Raw genomic sequence first — 19,615 nt, 5'->3', positions numbered from 1 at the left:
AAAATCACAACTACTTCTCTCTATCTCTCTGTGCCTCTCTCTGTCTCTCTCTCGGTCTCTCGCTCCCCCTCTGTGTCCTGCAGATCCTGCAGCAGGCGTGGCCATTCGTGGGTCAGTATCTGGAGAAGTTGCTGGTCGAGACCATTACTCCAGCCATACGTGCATCCAACACCCACCTGCAGAGCCTCAGCTTCACCACAGTCAACCTTGGGGAGAAGGTACTAACTAGAGCCCTGGCCTGTATAACATCATGTCATTACTGTATAGTAGGAACCAGTGTACTAACTAGAGCCCTGGCCTGTATAACATCATGTCATTACTGTGTAGTAGGACCCAGGGTACTAACTAGAGCCCTGGCCTGTGTAACATCATGTCATTACTGTATAGTAGGACCCAGGGTACTAACTAGAGCCCTGGCCTGTATAACATCATGTCATTACTGTATAGTAGGACCCAGGGTACTAACTAGAGCCCTGTCCTGTATAACATCATGTCATTACTGTATAGTAGGACCCAGGGTACTAACTAGAGCCCTGGCCTGTATAACATCATGTCATTACTGTATAGTAGGAACCAGGGTACTAACTAGAGCCTTGGCCTGTATAACATCATGTCATTACTGTATAGTAGGACCCAGGGTACTAACTAGAGCCCTGGTCTGTATAACATCATGTCATTACAGTATAGTAGGACCCAGGGTACTAACTAGAGCCCTGGCCTGTATAACATCATGTCATTACTGTATAGTAGGACCCAGTGTACTAACTAGAGCCCTGGCCTGTATAACATCATGTCATTACTGTGTAGTAGGACCCAGGGTACTAACTAGAGCCATGGCCTGTATAACATCACGTCATTACTGTGTAGTAGGACCCAGGGTACTAACTAGAGCCCTGGCCTGTATAACATCATGTCATTACTGTATAGTAGGACCCAGGGTACTAACTAGAGCCCTGGCCTGTATAACATCATGTCATTACTGTATAGTAGGAACCAGGGTACTAACTAGAGCCCTGGCCTGTGTAACATCATGTCATTACTGTATAGTAGGACCCAGGGTACTAACTAGAGCCCTGGCCTGTATAACATCATGTCATTACTGTATAGTAGGAACCAGGGTACTAACTAGAGCCCTGGCCTGTGTAACATCATGTCATTACTGTATAGTAGGACCCAGGGTACTAACTAGAGCCCTGGCCTGTATAACATCATGTCATTACTATATAGTAGGACCCAGGGTACTAACTAGAGGCCTGGCCTGTATAACATCATGTCACTACTGTATAGTAGGACCCAGTGTACTAACTAGAGCCCTGGCCTGTATAACATCATGTCACTACTGTATAGTAGGACCCAGTGTACTAACTAGAGCCCTGGCCTGTGTAACATCATGTCATTACTGTGTAGTAGTAGCAGCCATTTATAGTAGCCATTTATAGAAAGCCATTTATAGAAATTTGTAGTAGCCATTTTATAGAAATTTAAATAAATATGTGGCTCTGGTATGCCCTGTCGTTATACTCATGAAGATGGACAGGTTCATTCTAACACTAATAACCATACAGAACAATTGCACACAAATGAATGACTTGTTATTAACAGCAGACCCCTCCCTAATAGCCTGTATGTGAGGTGACCTTATGCAGAACAGTTTGCCGTGGACATTATCTGTGTTATTCTATATGCTTTCTATACACATAATAATACCATAATATGTTTTTTTGTCTTAGGCCATGAAGGTGGTGGGAGTGAAGGCTCACACGGAGCACGACAAGCGGCAGGTCTTACTGGACCTATACATTAGGTACGCAGCCACCACAGCACCCCATACTGCACGCCTGTCTTCAATGCCTCTGTGATGCAGAGCACATCCAACATCTATAGCAGCAGTATGACAGTTAAATCAGCTTCCTGTTTCCTCTTCCTCCCCTCTCTCTTCTGTGCAGCTATGCAGGTGATGTGGAGATCAATGTGGAAATCAAAAAGTACTTTTGCAAAGCAGGAGTGAAGGGAATACAGGTAAAGATATAAATAACAGTGTGGCTGGGGAGTGGGAGTGTATGAGAAAAATGGCCCCAAATTCTTCTCCAAAGCTAACATTATATGCTTGCTTTTATTTCTCCTTCTCCCCTCTCTCTTATTATTTCTCTCTCTTCCCCCCTCCTTCTCCCTCTCTTTCATCATCTCTCTTTCCCCCTTCTTCTCCCCCCTCTCTTCTCTCTCTCTTTCCCCTCCTTCTCCCCCTCTCTCTTATTATCTCCTCCCCTCTTTCTCCCTCCCTTCTCTCTCTCTGTCTGTAGCTACATGGGAAGTTAAGGGTGATCCTGGAGCCCCTGATTGGGGATGTGCCTCTGGTGGGAGCCATCACCATGTTCTTCATCCGCAGACCTGTGAGTCTCTGCTACCAGCCACTTCCTTCCTTTGTTTGTTAGTCATCCATCCATCCATCCATGCATCCATCTATTCATTAATTCACTTGATGCTGCCTTTTCATTGTCGTTGACATTTCTCCTCTCTCACAGAAGCTGGACATCAACTGGACGGGGCTGACCAACATGCTGGATATCCCTGGACTCAAGTGAGTGAGAGGGCTCCTATTGTCTTTCTCAAAGGAGTACTTATATAGTACCTGTTATGCTGTTAGTTCTGTATATGTTAGTATTACTTCAGAGTGATGACCTAACTTAGCAAGGCATTGTCCTTGCTCACGTGTGTAGATAAGACATGCATCTAGGCATCTAGTTGTCTGATAATACAATTAAATCATTGTCAGTGCAGTGTTTAGTTGCTAACATCATAAATCAAATGTTCCTGTCAATATGTTCCTATTTAGTTGTATTCAACTTAGAAATCACATTTTGCTTAAAATTATTTCCAGGAAAATGTCTTCTGCCTCAGCCACATCCTAACTCAATGGGGTTGCCTCATTGTTTGAGTTTAATGCATGTTCCTGTCAGCAGTAGAATGGAGTCTTTGTCTATGTGTTTGTTTCCCACCACTTTGTCCCATCCCAACGACACCCTGCATTCATTTACAGTGCCATGTCGGACACTATGATAATGGATGCTATAGCATCATACCTGGTCCTCCCCAATCGCCTCACTATCCCCCTGGTGGCTGACCTGCACGTTGCGCAGCTCCGCTCCCCTCTCCCACGGGTAACCTTACTCACATTCTAAATCACCTGTCCTGGAGAGTCACTGACTCACTGACTGACTGAAGCATTTACCAAACATAACAAATCGACTGATCCTACTTGTATGATTGACAGAGAAAAACACTTAGCTACAAATTGTCCAGAAACAGTGGACAGCAAAGTGTTCCTACTGTAGACTGTATTAATCATGCCTCTCTGTATGTCTGTCAGGGAGTGGTGCGTATCCACCTGTTGGAAGCTGAGGAGCTGACAGCTAAGGACACGGTCATTAAGGGGATAATAGACGGGAAGTCTGATCCGTACGCTGTGCTGCGTGTGGGCACACAGACCTTCACATCACACACCGTGGACAGCAACCTCAACCCACAGTGGAGAGAGATGTTTGAGGTGAGAGACAGAGTGAGACAGAGTGAGAGACGGAGTACGCGAGGTGAGCGAGAGATGGAGAGCGACGGAGAGAGACGGAGAGAGCGAGGTGAGCGAGAGAGAGAGCGAGAGAGACGGAGAGAGCGAGGTGAGCGAGAGAGAGAGAGAGCGAGGTGAGCGAGAGTAAGAGACGAGAGAGAGCGAGGTGAGCGAGAGAGAGAGACGGAGAGAGCGAGGTGAGCGAGAGAGAGAGACGGAGAGAGCGAGGTGAGCAAGAGAGAGAGACGGAGAGAGCGAGGTGAGCGAGAGAGAGAGACGGAGAGAGCGAGGTGAGCAAGAGAGAGAGACGGAGAGAGCGAGGTGAGCGAGAGAGAGAGACGGAGAGAGCGAGGTGAGCGAGAGACAGAGACGGAGAGAGCGAGGTGAGCGAGAGAGAGAGACGGAGAGAGAGGAGAGAGCGAGGAGAGCGAGGAGAGAGAGAGAGAGACGGAGAGAGCGAGGTGAGAGAGAGAGAGAGAGCGAGGTGAGAGAGAGAGAGAGACGGAGAGAGCGAGGTGAGCGAGAGAGAGAGACTGAGAGAGCGAGGTGAGCGAGAGAGAGAGCGGAGAGAGAGAGAGAGACGGAGAGAGAGAGGTGAGCGAGAGAGAGACGGAGGAGAGAGAGAGAGAGAGACGGAGAGAGCGAGGTGAGCGAGAGAGAGAGGACGAGAGAGAGAGAGAGAGAGACGGAGAGAGCGAGGTGAGCGAGAGAGAGAGACAGAGAGAGCGAGGTGAGCGAGAGAGAGACGGAGAGAGAGAGAGAGACGGAGAGAGCGAGGTGAGCGAGAGAGAGACGGAGAGAGCGAGGTGAGCGAGAGAGAGAGACGGAGAGAGCGAGGTGAGCGAGAGAGAGAGAGAGACGGAGAGAGCGAGGTGAGCGAGAGAGAGAGAGAGACGGAGAGAGCGAGGTGAGCGAGAGAGAGAGAGAGAGAGAGCGAGGTGAGCGAGAGAGAGAGACTGAGAGAGCGAGGTGAGCGAGAGAGAGAGACGGAGAGAGCGAGGTGAGCGAGAGAGAGAGAGACGGAGAGAGCGAGGTGAGCGAGAGAGAGACGGAGAGAGCGAGGTGAGCGAGAGAGAGAGACGGAGAGAGCGAGGTGAGCGAGAGAGAGACGGAGAGAGCGAGGTGAGCGAGAGAGAGACGGAGAGAGCGAGGTGAGATGAGAGAGAGAGATGAGAGAGCGAGGTGAGCGAGAGAGAGAGACTGAGAGAGCGAGGTGAGCGAGAGAGAGACGGAGAGAGCGAGGTGAGCGAGAGAGAGAGACGGAGAGAGCGAGGTGAGCGAGAGAGAGAGACGGAGAGAGCGAGGTGAGCGAGAGAGAGACGGAGAGAGCGAGGTGAGTGAGAGAGAGAGACGGAGAGAGACGGAGTGAGATGAAGTGAGAGATGGAGAGAGCGAGGTGAGCGAGAGATGGAGAGCGACGGAGAGAGCGAGGTGAGAGAGAGAGCGAGGTGAGCGAGGTGAGACGGAGAGAGAGAGACAGAGACGAGGTGAGCGAGAGATGGAGAGCGACAGAGAGAGACGGAGAGAGCGAGGTGAGCGAGAGAGAGAGAGACGGAGGTGAGCGAGAGGGAGAGATGGAGAGAGACAAAGAGAGACTGAGTGAGATGAAGTGAGAGACGGAGTAAGCGAGGTGAGCGAGAGATGGAGAGCGACGGAGAGAGCGAGGTGAGCAAGAGAGAGAGAGACAGAGAGTGAGGTGAGCGAGAGAGAGAGAGAGAGAGAGAGACAGAGAGCGAGGTGAGCGAGAGGGAGAGATGGAGAGAGAGAGACGAGAGGAGCGAGGTGAGCGAGAGATGGAGAGCGACAGAGAGAGACGGAGAGAGCGAGGTGAGCGAGAGGGAGAGACGGAGAGAGCGAGGGAGAGAGCGAGGTGAGCGAGAGGGAGAGATGGAGAGAGACAGAGAGAGATGGAGTGAGATGAAGTGAGAGACGGAGACGGAGGTGAGCGAGAGATGGAGAGCGACGGAGAGAGAGAGGTGAGAGAGAGCGAGAGAGAGAGACGGAGAGAGCGAGGTGAGCGAGAGGGAGAGACTGGGAGAGAGAGAGAGAGACGAGAGAGAGCGAGGTGAGCGAGAGAGAGAGACGGAGAGAGCGAGGTGAGCGAGAGAGAGAGACGGAGAGAGAGAGAGAGACGGAGAGAGCGAGGTGAGCGAGAGAGAGAGACGGAGACGAGAGAGAGAGAGGAGAGAGAGAGAGAGACGGAGAGAGCGAGGTGAGCGAGAGAGCGAGACGGAGAGAGAGAGAGAGAGAGAGACGGAGAGAGCGAGGTGACGGAGAGAGCGAGGTGAGCGAGAGAGAGAGACGGGAGAGAGAGAGAGAGACGGAGAGAGCGAGGTGAGCGAGAGAGAGAGACGGAGAGAGCGAGGTGAGAGAGAGAGAGAGAGAGACGGAGAGAGCGAGGAGAGAGATGGAGAGAGAGATGGAGAGAGCGAGGTGAGCGAGAGAGAGAGATGGAGAGAGAGACGGAGAGAGCGAGGAGAGATGGAGAGAGAGACGGAGAGAGCGAGGTGAGCGAGAGAGAGACGGAGAGAGCGAGGTGAGCGAGAGAGAGACGGAGAGAGCGAGGTGAGCGAGAGAGAGACGGAGAGAGCGAGGTGAGCGAGAGAGAGAGACTGAGAGAGCGAGGTGAGCGAGAGAGAGAGACGGAGAGAGCGAGGTGAGAGAGAGACGGAGTGAGCGAGAGAGAGAGACGGAGAGAGCGAGGTGAGCGAGAGAGAGACGGAGAGAGCGAGGTGAGCGAGAGAGAGACGGAGAGAGCGAGGTGAGCGAGAGGGAGAGACGGAGAGAGACGGAGTGAGATGAAGTGAGAGATGGAGTAAGCGAGGTGAGCGAGAGATGGAGAGCGACGGAGAGAGCGAGGTGAGAGAGAGAGCGAGGTGAGCGAGGGAGAGACTGAGAGAGAGAGACAGAGTACGCGAGGTGAGCGAGAGATGGAGAGCGACAGAGAGAGACGGAGAGAGCGAGGTGAGCGAGAGACGGAGGGAGCGAGGTGAGCGAGAGGGAGAGATGGAGAGAGACAAAGAGAGACTGAGTGAGATGAAGTGAGAGACGGAGTAAGCGAGGTGAGCGAGAGATGGAGAGCGACGGAGAGAGCGAGGTGAGCAAGAGAGAGAGAGACAGAGAGTGAGGTGAGCGAGAGAGAGAGAGAGAGAGAGACAGAGAGCGAGGTGAGCGAGAGGGAGAGACGGAGAGAGAGAGACGGAGTACGCGAGGTGAGCGAGAGATGGAGAGCGACAGAGAGAGACGGAGAGAGCGAGGTGAGCGAGAGAGAGAGAGCGAGGTGAGCGAGAGGGAGAGACGGAGAGAGTGAGGTGAGAGAGCGAGGTGAGGGAGAGATGGAGAGAGACAGAGAGAGATGGAGTGAGATGAAGTGAGAGACGGAGTAAGCAAGGTGAGCGAGAGATGGAGAGCGACGGAGAGAGCGAGGTGAGAGAGAGAGACGGAGAGAGCGAGAGGGAGAGACGGAGTACGCGAGGTGAGAGAGAGAGAGAGAAACGGAGAGAGCGAGGTGAGCGAGAGACGGAGAGCGAGGTGAGCGAGAGAGAGACGGAGAGAGCGAGGTGAGGGAGAGACGGAGAGACTGAGAGACATAGAGAGACGGAGTGAGATGGAGTGAAAGACAGAGTAAGCGAGGTGAGCGAGAGATGGAGAGCGACGGAGAGAGCGAGGTGAGCCAGAGAGAGCGACAGAGACAGAGAAAGAGGGAGAGAGGTGTTTGACAGAGATGTTTGAGGTGAGAGAGAGAGGGTGTTTGACAGAGATGTTTGAGGTGAGAGAGAGAGGGAGAGAAAGGCATGACTCAGTGTCCTTACTCTTGGAGTTAAACAGCTTGGTTTGTTTTACTTGCTTCTCTCAGCAGATTACCACAAAAAGAGGGCCTGCATATTGCAGACATACCACTTTAGTGAACTATATATAAATATTTACAGCGATGGTAGCAGATCAGCATACGTGTGTCCCAAATGGCACCCTATGGGCCCTGGCAAAAATAAATGGATTATTTAGGGAATAGGATTCCATTTCAGGTGCAGCATATTGTTACGGCAGGACGTATACTGCACGTATACTACACATTATGACAGCTGTTCCTCAGCCAGCGTGTTCTGCTTCTGCAGACAAAGGGGAAACTGTGGGTTTGTAGAGAGATGAGTGAGATGTGCTGAATTGACCAAGCATCAGTGTTGGCTACTCTGCTGTGTCATGGGGACAAGAACAGTCTTGCACAAGGCTTAGAGTTTGTCTTAGAGTATGGGCTTTAGGGCTGTTGAGAGAAACACCATTGACTCTATTTGGATGTCTGTGATTGTGATTACATGTGTTTGTTTCTATATGTGTGTCAGGTGATTGTCCATGAAGTGCCTGGTCAGGAGTTGGAGGTGGAGGTGTTTGATAAAGACCAGAACCAGGATGACTTCCTGGGCAGGTAGCGCCCAACTCGCTCCCTGGCTGTGTCTGTAGCGCCCAACTCGCTCCCTGGCTGTGTCTGTAACGCCCAACTCTCTCCCTGACTGTGTCTGTAATGCCCAACTCTCTCCCTGGCTGTGTCTGTAATGCCCAACTCATTCCCTGGCTGTGTCTGTAATGGCCAACTCACTCCCTGGCTGTGTCTGTAACGCCCAACTCTCTCCCTGGCTGTGTCTGTAATGCCCAACTCTCTCCCTGGCTGTGTCTGTAATGCCCAACTCACTCCCTGGCTGTGTCTGTAATGCCCAACTCACTCCCTGGCTGTGTCTGTAATGCCCAACTCACTCCCTGGCTGTGTCTGTAATGGCCAACTCACTCCCTGGCTGTGTCTGTAATGGCCAACTCTCTCCCTGACTGTGTCTGTAATGCCCAACTCTCTCCCTGGCTGTGTCTGTAATGCCCAACTCACTCCCTGGCTGTGTCTGTAATGCCCAACTCACTCCCTGGCTGTGTCTGTAACGCCCAACTCTCTCCCTGGCTGTGTCTGTAATGCCCAACTCACTCCCTGGCTGTGTCTGTAATGCCCAACTCACTCCCTGGCTGTGTCTGTAATGCCCAACTCTCTCCCTGACTGTGTCTGTAACGCCCAACTCTCTCCCTGGCTGTGTCTGTAATGGCACCCCATTCCCTATTTAGTTTAATACCTTGGACTGGTTCTAGTAAAGATTAGTGCACTACATGGGGCAGTGTCCTGTGGACCCAAAGGAGGGCACACTGGTTTTGCCCTAGTACTAACACACTTCATTACACTAATCAAGTCATCAGGCATACATTTGATGTTCTCAATCAGGTGTATGAGGTGCGAGGGCAACAACTCTAATGTCCACCCCTTTGAGTCCCCAGGACAGGGAAGCACCGCCCTATGTAGTACACAACTTTAGACCAGATTCTCATGCCCTACTCTGGTCAAAAGTAGTGCACTATATAGGGAATAAGGTCCATTTGGGATGCACTCCCTGTGTTGGCCATTCCATTCGCTGTTACAAATTTACTGTGTACCACTGTATGTTGTAATGTACAGTTTACATGTTCCTTCTTCCTCCCTCTCCCTCTCCCTCTCTCTCTCTGTCTCTCTCTCTCCCTCTCTCTCTCTCTCTCTCTCTCTCTCAGGGTCAAAATGGATCTAGATGTCGTACACAAGGCCAGAGTTGTAGATGAGGTGAGTTACAGTGCTCCTTCAACACATACAGTGCATTCGTCAAGTATTCAGACCCCTTTTCCACATTTTGTTACATTACAGCCTTATTCTGAAATTGATTAAATCATACATTTATGACATTTTATAATTTCATCAAAATTAAAACAGAAATACCTTATTTACATAACTATTCAGACCTTTGCTGTTACGGTTTTCTTCTGTCGAAAGAGAGTCGGACCAAAATGCAGCGTGGTTAATACGATACATGTTTAATGACGAAATAAACACGACAATACAAAAACAAGAAACGGAACGTGAAAACCTATACAGCCTATCTGGTGACAATAACACAGAGACAGGAACAATCACCCACCAAACACTCAAAGAATATGGCTGCCTAAATATGGTTCCCAATCAGAGACAACGAGAATCGCCTGCCTCTGATTGAGAACCGCCTCAGGCAACCATAGACTCTGCTAGAACACCCCACTAAGCCACAATCCCAAAACCTACGAAAAACCCCCATACATAAACACAACACAAAATAAACCCATGTCACAACCTGGCCTGACCAAATAAATATAGAAAACACAAAATACTAAGACCAGGGCGTGACATTTGCTATGAGACACCAAGTTGAGCTCAGGTGCATCCTGTTTCCATTGGGAAAGGGGAGACCTAGTCAGTTGTACAACTGAATGCATTCAACTGAAATGTGTCTTCCGCATTTAACCCTCTGAATCGGAGAGGTGCGGGGGCTGCCATAATCGATATCCACGTCGATATCCACGTCACCTTGTCAGCTCGGGGATTCAATTCAGCAACCTTTTGGTTACTGTCCCCACTAGGCTACCAGCCGTCCCTTGAGATGTTTCTACAACTTGATTGGAGTCCACCTGTGGTAAATTAAATTGATTGGACATGATTTGGAAAGGCACACACCTGTCTATATAAGGTCCCACAGTTGACAGTGTATGTCAGAGCAAAAACCCAGTCATGAGGACGAAAGGATTGTCCGTAGAGCTCCGAGACAGGATAGTGTCGAGGCACAGATCTGGGGAAGGGTACCAAAACATTTATGCTGCATTGAAGGTCCCCAAGAACAGTGGCCTTCATCATTATTAAATGGAAGAAGTTTGGAACCACCAGACTCTTCCTAGAGCTGGCCGCCCGGCCAAACTGAGTAATCGGGGGAGAAGGGCATTGGTCAGGGAGATGACCTAGAACCCAATGGTCACTGACAGCTTCAGAGTTCCTCTGTGGAGATGGGAGAACCTTCCAGAAGGACAACCATCTCTGCAGCACTCCATCAATCAGGCCTTTATGGTAGAGTGGCCAGACGGAAGCCACTCCTCAGTAAAAGGCACATGAGAGCCTGCTTGAAGTTTGCCAAAAGGCACCTAAAGGAATCTCAGACCATGAGAAACAATATTCTCTAGTCTGATGAAACTAAGATTGAACTCTTTGGCCTGAATGCCAATCATCATGTCTGCAGGAAACCTGGCACCATCCCTACAGTGAAGCATGGTGGTGGCAGCATCATGCTGTGGGGATGTTTTTCAGGGGCAGGGACAGGGAGACTAGTCCGGATCGAGAGAAAGATGAACGGAGCAAAGTACAGAGAGATCCTGGAGAGACCTGAAAATAGCTGTGCAGCGACGCTCCTCATCCAACCTGACAGAGCTTGAGACGATCTGCAGAGAAGAATGGGAGAAACTCCCCAAATACAGGTGTGCCAAACTTATAGCGTCATACCCAAGATGACGCAAGACTTTAATCGCTTCAACAAAGTACTGTGTAAAGGGTCTGAATCCTTATGTAAATGTGATATTTACATTTTTATTTTGCAAAAATTTCTACCAACCTGTTTTTTTGTCATTATGGGGTATTGTGATGTCATTATGGGGTATTGTGATGTCATTCTGGGGTATTGAGATGTCATTATGCGGTATTGTGTGTAGATTGATGAGGGGAATTTAAAAAAATCTATTTTTGAATAAAGCTGTAATGTAACAAAATGTGGAAAAAGTCAAGGGTTCTGAATACTTTCCAAATGCTCTTCACCTTATGTACCTAAAGTGAGTCTGACATTCCAATAGATTCAATAAATGGTGATCTACTTCCAATATTTGGAAGCAGCTTCTGGTCAATGAGCATTTTAACATTTACCAGCTGTTTTCTGTATCTCGTGTAGAGAGTAAACGCTCCATGCTGTGTAAAGGGCACTGAGCTGGAATGAAGGCTACCCTGAGACATGGCTGTAGACTGGGTCAGAATGAATGCTACCCTGAGACATGGCTGTAGACTGGGTCAGAATGAAGGCTACCCTGAGACATGGCTGTAGACTGGGTCAGAATGAAGGCTACCCTGAGACATGGCTGTAGACTGGGTCAGAATGAAGGCTACCCTGAGACATGGCTGTAGACTGGGTCAGAATGAAGGCTACCCTGAGACATGGCTGTAGACTGGGTCAGAATGAAGGCTACCCTGAGACATGGCTGTAGACTGGGTCAGAATGAAGGCTACCCTGAGACATGGCTGTAGACTGGTTCAGAATGAAGGCTACCCTGAGACATGGCTGTAGACTGGGTCAGAATGAAGGCTACCCTGAGACATGGCTGTAGACTGGGTCAGAATGAAGTCTACCCTGAGACATGGCTGTAGACTGGGTCAGAATGAAGGCTACCCTGAGACATGGCTGTAGACTGGGTCAGAATGAAGGCTGAATCTGGTAATTCCTTCAAACAGCAAGTGTCATGCAGACCCCATGTACCTCCCTCCTCGTGATCTCCTGCTGGCTCAGTGATCTCCTGCTGTACTCACCGTTTCACCACAATAACGTTACATCCCTCTATGACTCTCAGTGGTTTAGTGCATTTCACCACAATAACATTACCCTCCTTGCTGACTCAGTGGTTTAGTCCATTTCACGACAATAATGTTACGCCCCTCTATGACTCTCAATGGTTTAGTCAGAGGTTAGTCAATGTGCATGTTTAAGATCAACTCCATGTCAGTTGGGCTATATCCAGTGGAGGCTGCTGAGGGGAGGACGGCTCATAACAATGGCTGGAATGGAGTCAATGGAATGATATCAACCACATGGAAACCACGTGTGTTGGATGTGTTTGATACCATTCCATTGACTCCATTCCAGCCATTGTTATGAGCCGTTTTCGCCTCAGCAGCCTCCACCGGCTGTATCATATTTATGTGGTTTCTGAAATGTTAAAACATCCCTTCAGTTGTAACGGTCTGGTGCACTGCTTAGCCTCACTACAATTCTCAAACACACACCTGTCTCTCTTTAACCCCCCCTTTTCTCTCCCAGTGGTTGAAGCTGAAGGATGTGACATCAGGCAGTGTTCACCTCCGTCTGGAGTGGCTCTCTCTGCTGTCCTCTGCTGACCGACTCAGTGAGGTGTGTCCACAGCGCAGTAGTTTGTAAACAAAGATGCTGTGTAAATATTGAGCTGTATCATTCTGCCTTCAAACACTCATCAGTAGTTACCTTTTCTGCTTTGACCAGGTACATCATATTCATATACCTGAAACACTCTTGTCTGTTTCCCCCTGCGATCAGGTTATCCAGAGGAACCGGAATATGACCTGTAAGACTGGAGACCCTCCCTCTGCAGCCATCCTGTCTGTCTACCTGGACCGTGCTCAGGACCTGCCTGTGAGTACTGACTGTGGCCATGTTCCAGGATGTCTTTATGATCAGATGATCAGATCTCACCATGCCTAGGGAAGTGTTTAACTTCTCAGGAACTGCAGTAAAGACGACCTGGAACGCAACCTGATTGGTTCTGGTCTATAGTCTGTCCTCAGGTAGCCTAGCGGTTAGAGGGTTCAAATAAAAATCTGTCGATGTGCTCTTGAGTAAGGCACTTAACCCTAATTTGCTCAAAGGGTGCCGTACTACTATGGCTGACCCTGTAAAACAACACATTTGTGTCTTTCAGAGGAAGAAGGGCATTAAGGACCCCAGCCCCATGGTGCAGCTGTCTGTACAGAACACAACCAAGGAGAGTAGGGTAGGAATTCACCACCACACACCCTCAGAGAGTGTAACCATTCTACAAAACCTAACCAGTATCTCATATGTTCCATCACATATAGTGGATAACGTCTTCCCTCTTGTCCCTAGACTTGTTATGGGATCAGAGGGCCTTACTGTTAACATTCTATAACGTTCTATATAACCTATAATATAATGATCATTATATTCTAACCTAGCTCTGTATATTTCATCATAAATATATCCTCGTCTCTGCCATCTCTAGATCTGTTATCTGACCTCTGACCCTGTGTGGGAAGATGCCTTCACCTTCTATATCCAGGACCCTCGCAAACAGGAACTTTATATTCATGTAAAAAATCTTATTACAAGCATACTTTCTGTTGTCTGTCAAAGTGTTACAGAAATCCTGTTGTTGCTGTGGTTACTGACACTCTTCCACCTCTTCCTCCTCCCCCACCTCTTCCTCCTCCCCCTCCTGTCCTCCTTCACCTCCTCCTGATCCTCCTCCTCCCTCTCTCCCAGGTGAAGGATGATGACCGGGCTCTGTCTCTGGGCAGTCTGTCCATCCCGCTGACCCGTCTGCTGGCTAGTCCTGACCTCAGCATGGATCAGTGGTTCCAGCTGGACAACTCTGGTCGCATCTATATCAATGCTGTTCTGAGGGTGGGTGGGGAATAGAATGCAAACACACACCTGCATGTATGACACACACACACACACACACACACACACACACACACACACACACACACACACACACACACACACACACAGAACACACACACACACACACAGAACACAGCGATACAGAACACACACACAGAACACACACACACACACACACACAGAACACGATACAGAACACACAGAACACACACACACACAGAACACAGCGATACAGAACACACAGACACAACACACACACAGAACACAGAGATACAGAACACACAGACACACACAGAACACAGTGATACAGAACACACAGACACACAGAGATACAGAACACACAACACACAGACACAGAACACAGAACACAGAACACAGTGATACAGAACACACAGACACACACAGAACACAGAGATACAGAACACACAGACACACACAGAACACAGAGATACAGAACACACAGAACACAGAGATACAGAACACACAGACACACACAGAACACAGCGATACAGAACACACAGACACACACAGAACACAGCGATACAGAACACACAGACACACACAGAACACAGCGATACAGAACACACAGACACACAGAACAAAGTGATACAGAACACACAGACACACACAGAACACAGCGATACAGAACACACAGACACACACAGAACACAGCGATACAGAACACAGACACACACAGAACACAGTGATACAGAACACACAGACACACACAGAACACAGCAATACAGAACACAGACACACACAGAACACAGAGATACAGAACACACAAACACACACAGAACACAGAGATACAGAACACACAAACACACACAGAACACAGAGATACAGAACACACAGACACACACAGAACACAGAGATACAGAACACACAGAACATAGAGATACAGAACACACAGAACACAGCGATACAGAACACACAGACACATACAGAACACAGCGATACAGAACACACAGACACACACAGAACACAGAGATACAGAACACACAGAACACAGAGAGAACACACAGAACACACAGAACACACACAGAAACACAGCGATACAGAACACACAGACACACACAGAACACAGCGATACAGAACACACAGACACACACAGAACACACGATACAGACAGACACACACAGAACACAGCGATACAGAACACACAGACACACACAGAACACAGACACACACAGAACACAGAGATACAGAACACACAGACACACACAGAACACAGAGATACAGAACACAGCGATACACACAGAACACACAGACACACACAGAACACAGAGATACAGAACACACAGAACACAGTGATACAGAACACACAGAACACAGCGATACAGAACACACAGACACACACAGAACACACAGACACACACAGAACACAGCGATACAGAACACACAGACACACACAGAACACAGAGATACAGAACACAGCGATACAGAACACACAGAACACACAGACACACACAGAACACAGAGATACAGAACACACAGAACACAGCGATACAGAACACACAGAACACAGCGATACAGAACACACAGACACAGAACACAGAACACAGAGATACAGAACACACAGACACACACAGAACACAGAGATACAGAACACACAGACACACAAAGAACACAGAGATACAGAACACACAGATACAGAACACACAGAACACAGCGATACAGAACACACAGACAGAACACACAGAACACAGTGATACAGAACACACAGACACACACAGAACACAGCGATACAGAAACACACAGACACACACAGAACACAGCGATACAGAACACACAGACACACACAGAACACAGAGATACAGAACACACAACACACACAGAACACAGAGATACAGAACACACAGAAACACACAGAACACAGAGATACAGAACACACAGAACACAGAGATACAGAACACACAGAACACAGCGATACAGAACACACAGACACATACAGAACACAGCGATACAGAACACACAGACACACACAGAACACAGAGATACAGAACACACAGAACACAGCGATACAGAACACACAGACACACACAGAACACAGCGATACAGAACACACAGACACACACAGAACACAGCGATACAGAACACACAGACACACACAGAACACAGAGATACAGAACACAGCGATACACACAGAACACACAGACACACACAGAACACAGAGATACAGAACACACAGAACACAGCGATACAGAACACACAGAACACAGCGATACAGAACACACAGACACACACAGAACACAGAGATACAGATCACACAGACACACACAGAACACAGAGATACAGAACACACAGACACACAAAGAACACAGAGATACAGAACACAGAGATACAGAACACACAGAACACAGCGATACAGAACACACAGAACACACAGAACACAGCGATACAGAACACACATACACACACAGAACACAGCGATACAGAACACACAGACACACACAGAACACACAGACACACACAGAACACAGAGATACAGACACACACAGAACACAGCGATACAGAACACACAGACACACAGAACACAGACGACACAGAACACACAGACACACACAGAACACAGCGATACAGAACACACAGACACACACAGAACACAGCGATACAGAACACACAGACACACACAGAACACAGAGATACAGAACACACAGACACACACAGAACACAGCGATACAGAACACACAGACACACACAGAACACAGAGATACAGAACACACAGAACACAGACACACACAGAACACAGCGATACAGAACACACAGACACACACAGAACACAGAGATACAGAACACACAGACACACACAGAACACAGGCATACGGTTATGGCATAACCTGTCCTAATGTTTTTCGTTCTGACTAAGCATCTCCCTCTCTTCTCTCTCCTGTGTTATAGGTTCTGCATTTAAATGAGGATGCCTCTCTTACCAGTTCCGTATCTCCTCACCTCCCAAGCCCAGGGGCAGGCCATGGAGACGGGGGTACCACGTCAGAGGTAGCCCTCCGGGGAGTGGGTGGAGCCCCCAAACCTGAACCCACACGACCCCAACAGACCACCCCTGACTCGGACTTCGCTAGTGAGGTGAGTCCACTAACAGACACACACACTGCTCCTCTCTCTCTCTGCTCCTCTCTCTCTCTGCTCCTCTCTCTCACTGCTCCTCTCTCTCTCTGCTCCTCTCTCTCTCTCTCTGCTCCTCTCTCTCTCTCTCTGCTCCTCTCTCTCTCTCTGCTCCTCTCTCTCTCTGCTCCTCTCTCTCTCTCTGCTCCTCTCTCTCTCTCTGCTCCTCTCTCTCTCTGCTCCTCTCACCGTATGGTGTGCGGCGGAGGCCAGTAACCTGATAGCCAAGGATAACGTATTGTATAGTGTACTCTCTCCATATTTCTCATCCTCCCTCTCTCTACCCATCCCTCCCCCTCTCTAGGGAGTGCTGCGTATCCACCTGGCGGAGGCCAGTAACCTGATAGCCAAGGATAACTTCATAGGGGGCATGGTGAAGGGGAAGAGTGACCCCTACGTCAAGATCAGGGTGGCAGGAGTCACCTTCCGCAGCCACACCATCAAAGAGAACCTGAACCCCTCCTGGAACGAACTCTACGAGGTAGAATAAACAGCTGTGCTGGATATCCACAGTAATTTCAGTACATGCTGTCTCCGGACACTGCAGATCTATGCTCTCATACTGTAAACAATAATGAGGGGATTATTCATTCATTAATGCAGAATTTAGACCTATTAAAGATTGTTGTGCAAAACGTCAAGCACCTCTGTGTCCTCAGATCATCTTAACCCAGCTGCCTGGTCAGGAGATCCAGTTTGAGCTGTTTGATAAAGATCTGGACCAGGATGACTTCTTGGGGAGGTGAGGTTCTGACCAGATAACATGGTGCCTCAAAACAAGTCAGAATCATTCTGCTGAATACATTTATGTTTTGTTTGTTTCAGGTTCAAGTTAAACCTGCAAGACATCATCAGCCCACAGTTCACTGATGAGGTAACATCTAACTATTCACTATAATTGATTGTTTTTCTGACAGATTTAGCTGTGTTTTCTGTATGGTCAGTGGTAGAGCTATGCCTCCAAAATGTGTCTCTCTTACATTATTGTAATGGTACTCTGATGGTACTCTGATAATCTGATGGTACTCTGGTAATCTGATGGTACTCTGGTAATCTGATGGTACTCTGGTAATCTGATGGTACTCTGGTAATCTGATGGTACTCTGGTAATCTGATGGTACTCTGGTAATCTGATGGTACTCTGGTAATCTCCCCTCTCTCTTATGGTACTCTGGTAATCTGATGGTACTCTGGTAATCTGATGGTACTCTGGTAATCTGATGGTACTCTGGTACTCTGATGGTACTCTGGTAATCTGATGGTACTCTGGTAATCTGATGGTACTCTGGTAATCTGATGGTACTCTGGTAATCTGATGGTACTCTGGTAATCTGATGGTACTCTGGTAATCTGATGGTACTCTGGTAATCTGATGGTACTCTGATAATCTGATGGTACTCTGGTAATCTGATGGTACTCTGATAATCTGATGGTACTCTGATAATCTGATGGTACTCTGGTAATCTGATGGTACTCTGGTACTCTGATGGTACTCTGGTAATCATGTGTCTGTTTCTATCACAGTGGTACACTCTGAATGATGTGAAGTCAGGTCGGCTTCACCTGGTCATGGAATGGCTCCCCACGGTCTCAGAGTCCGCCAGACTAAATCAGGTTAGCTTCCCCTGTTCTCTTCCTCCCTCCCCCCCTCTCTCTCTTTCTCTCTCCCCTCCCCTCTCCTTTCTCCTCTCCCCCTCCCCCTCTCTCTTATTTTCCCCCTCCCTTTCCCTCTCCCTCTCCCTCTTTTCCCCATACTCTTTCCCCTCTCTCTGTCTTTCTTTCTCCCCCTCCCCCTCTCTCCCTCCCCTTTCTGTCCCCTCCCCCATTTTCTCCATTTCGCTCCCTCTTTCTCCACTCTCTCTCCCCTCTCCCTTTCTCCATATCTCTCTCTCCCCTCTCCCTTTCTCCATATCTCTCTCTCATTTGAACCCTTTCTTTCCCTCTCTGTAATCTCTCCACATTCCTCTCTTGTCACGTTCGTCATAACGAGGAGACCAAGGCGCAGCGTGAGATGAATACATTCTTCTTTATTTAAATGAAGAACACTAAACAAACTAACAAAACTAACGTGAAGCTATAAACACGAGTGCTGACATGCAACTACACATAGACAATAACCCACAAAACCAAAATGGCAAATGGCAACCTAAATAGGATTCCCAATCAGACAACGATAAACAGCTGCCTCTGATTGGGAACCAATTCGGGCCACCATAGACCTACATTTACCGAGACAATACCAAAACCCCATAGATATACAAAAAACCCTAGACAAGACAAAAACACACATACCACCCTCGTCACACCCTGACCCAACCAAAATAATAAAGAAAACAAAGATAACTAAGGTCAGGGCGTGACATCTCTGCTCTACCAGAATCTGGTTCTAACAGTGTATTATAATTCTGAACCTCCAGATCCTGCAGTACCAGGCCCAGCAGCAGTACCAGAACAAGGCAGTGCCGTCGGCTGCTGTGTTGTTTGTGTACCTGGAGAGAGCCCACGGCCTGCCGGTGAGACCTGGGGCCTGCTGCCCTGCTGTGTTGACATACAGTTGTTGTTGTTGTTGTTGATATTGTCAGTGGTCATATACTGTATAGCCCACAATACATCCTAAGTGTTTATTTACATCATG

General features: G+C 48.5%; 1 protein-coding gene across 2 annotated transcripts in view; it reads left to right on the top strand.

Moving 5' to 3' along the window:
* Nucleotides 1–19,615, top strand: part of esyt1a (extended synaptotagmin-like protein 1a) — a 51,514-nt gene that overhangs the window by 19,893 nt on the left and 12,006 nt on the right. For both annotated transcript variants that reach the window (XM_042299632.1, XM_042299631.1), the window contains 20 exons: nt 84–218; nt 1,731–1,804; nt 1,947–2,019; nt 2,301–2,390; nt 2,523–2,578; nt 3,038–3,158; nt 3,368–3,544; nt 7,903–7,985; nt 9,137–9,185; nt 12,496–12,585; nt 12,748–12,843; nt 13,130–13,201; nt 13,451–13,537; nt 13,711–13,851; nt 16,756–16,941; nt 17,285–17,461; nt 17,640–17,722; nt 17,806–17,854; nt 18,505–18,594; nt 19,398–19,493. In XM_042299632.1, the coding sequence (XP_042155566.1) occupies nt 84–218; nt 1,731–1,804; nt 1,947–2,019; nt 2,301–2,390; nt 2,523–2,578; nt 3,038–3,158; nt 3,368–3,544; nt 7,903–7,985; nt 9,137–9,185; nt 12,496–12,585; nt 12,748–12,843; nt 13,130–13,201; nt 13,451–13,537; nt 13,711–13,851; nt 16,756–16,941; nt 17,285–17,461; nt 17,640–17,722; nt 17,806–17,854; nt 18,505–18,594; nt 19,398–19,493 (2,025 nt within the window). The remainder of the gene's footprint in view (nt 1–83; nt 219–1,730; nt 1,805–1,946; nt 2,020–2,300; nt 2,391–2,522; nt 2,579–3,037; nt 3,159–3,367; nt 3,545–7,902; nt 7,986–9,136; nt 9,186–12,495; nt 12,586–12,747; nt 12,844–13,129; nt 13,202–13,450; nt 13,538–13,710; nt 13,852–16,755; nt 16,942–17,284; nt 17,462–17,639; nt 17,723–17,805; nt 17,855–18,504; nt 18,595–19,397; nt 19,494–19,615) is intronic.

The sequence above is a fragment of the Oncorhynchus tshawytscha genome, linkage group LG16 (genome assembly GCF_018296145.1).
Source record: "Oncorhynchus tshawytscha isolate Ot180627B linkage group LG16, Otsh_v2.0, whole genome shotgun sequence".
Classification (NCBI taxonomy): Eukaryota; Metazoa; Chordata; class Actinopteri; order Salmoniformes; family Salmonidae; genus Oncorhynchus; species Oncorhynchus tshawytscha.
This window is presented reverse-complemented; position numbering and strand designations above follow the sequence as displayed.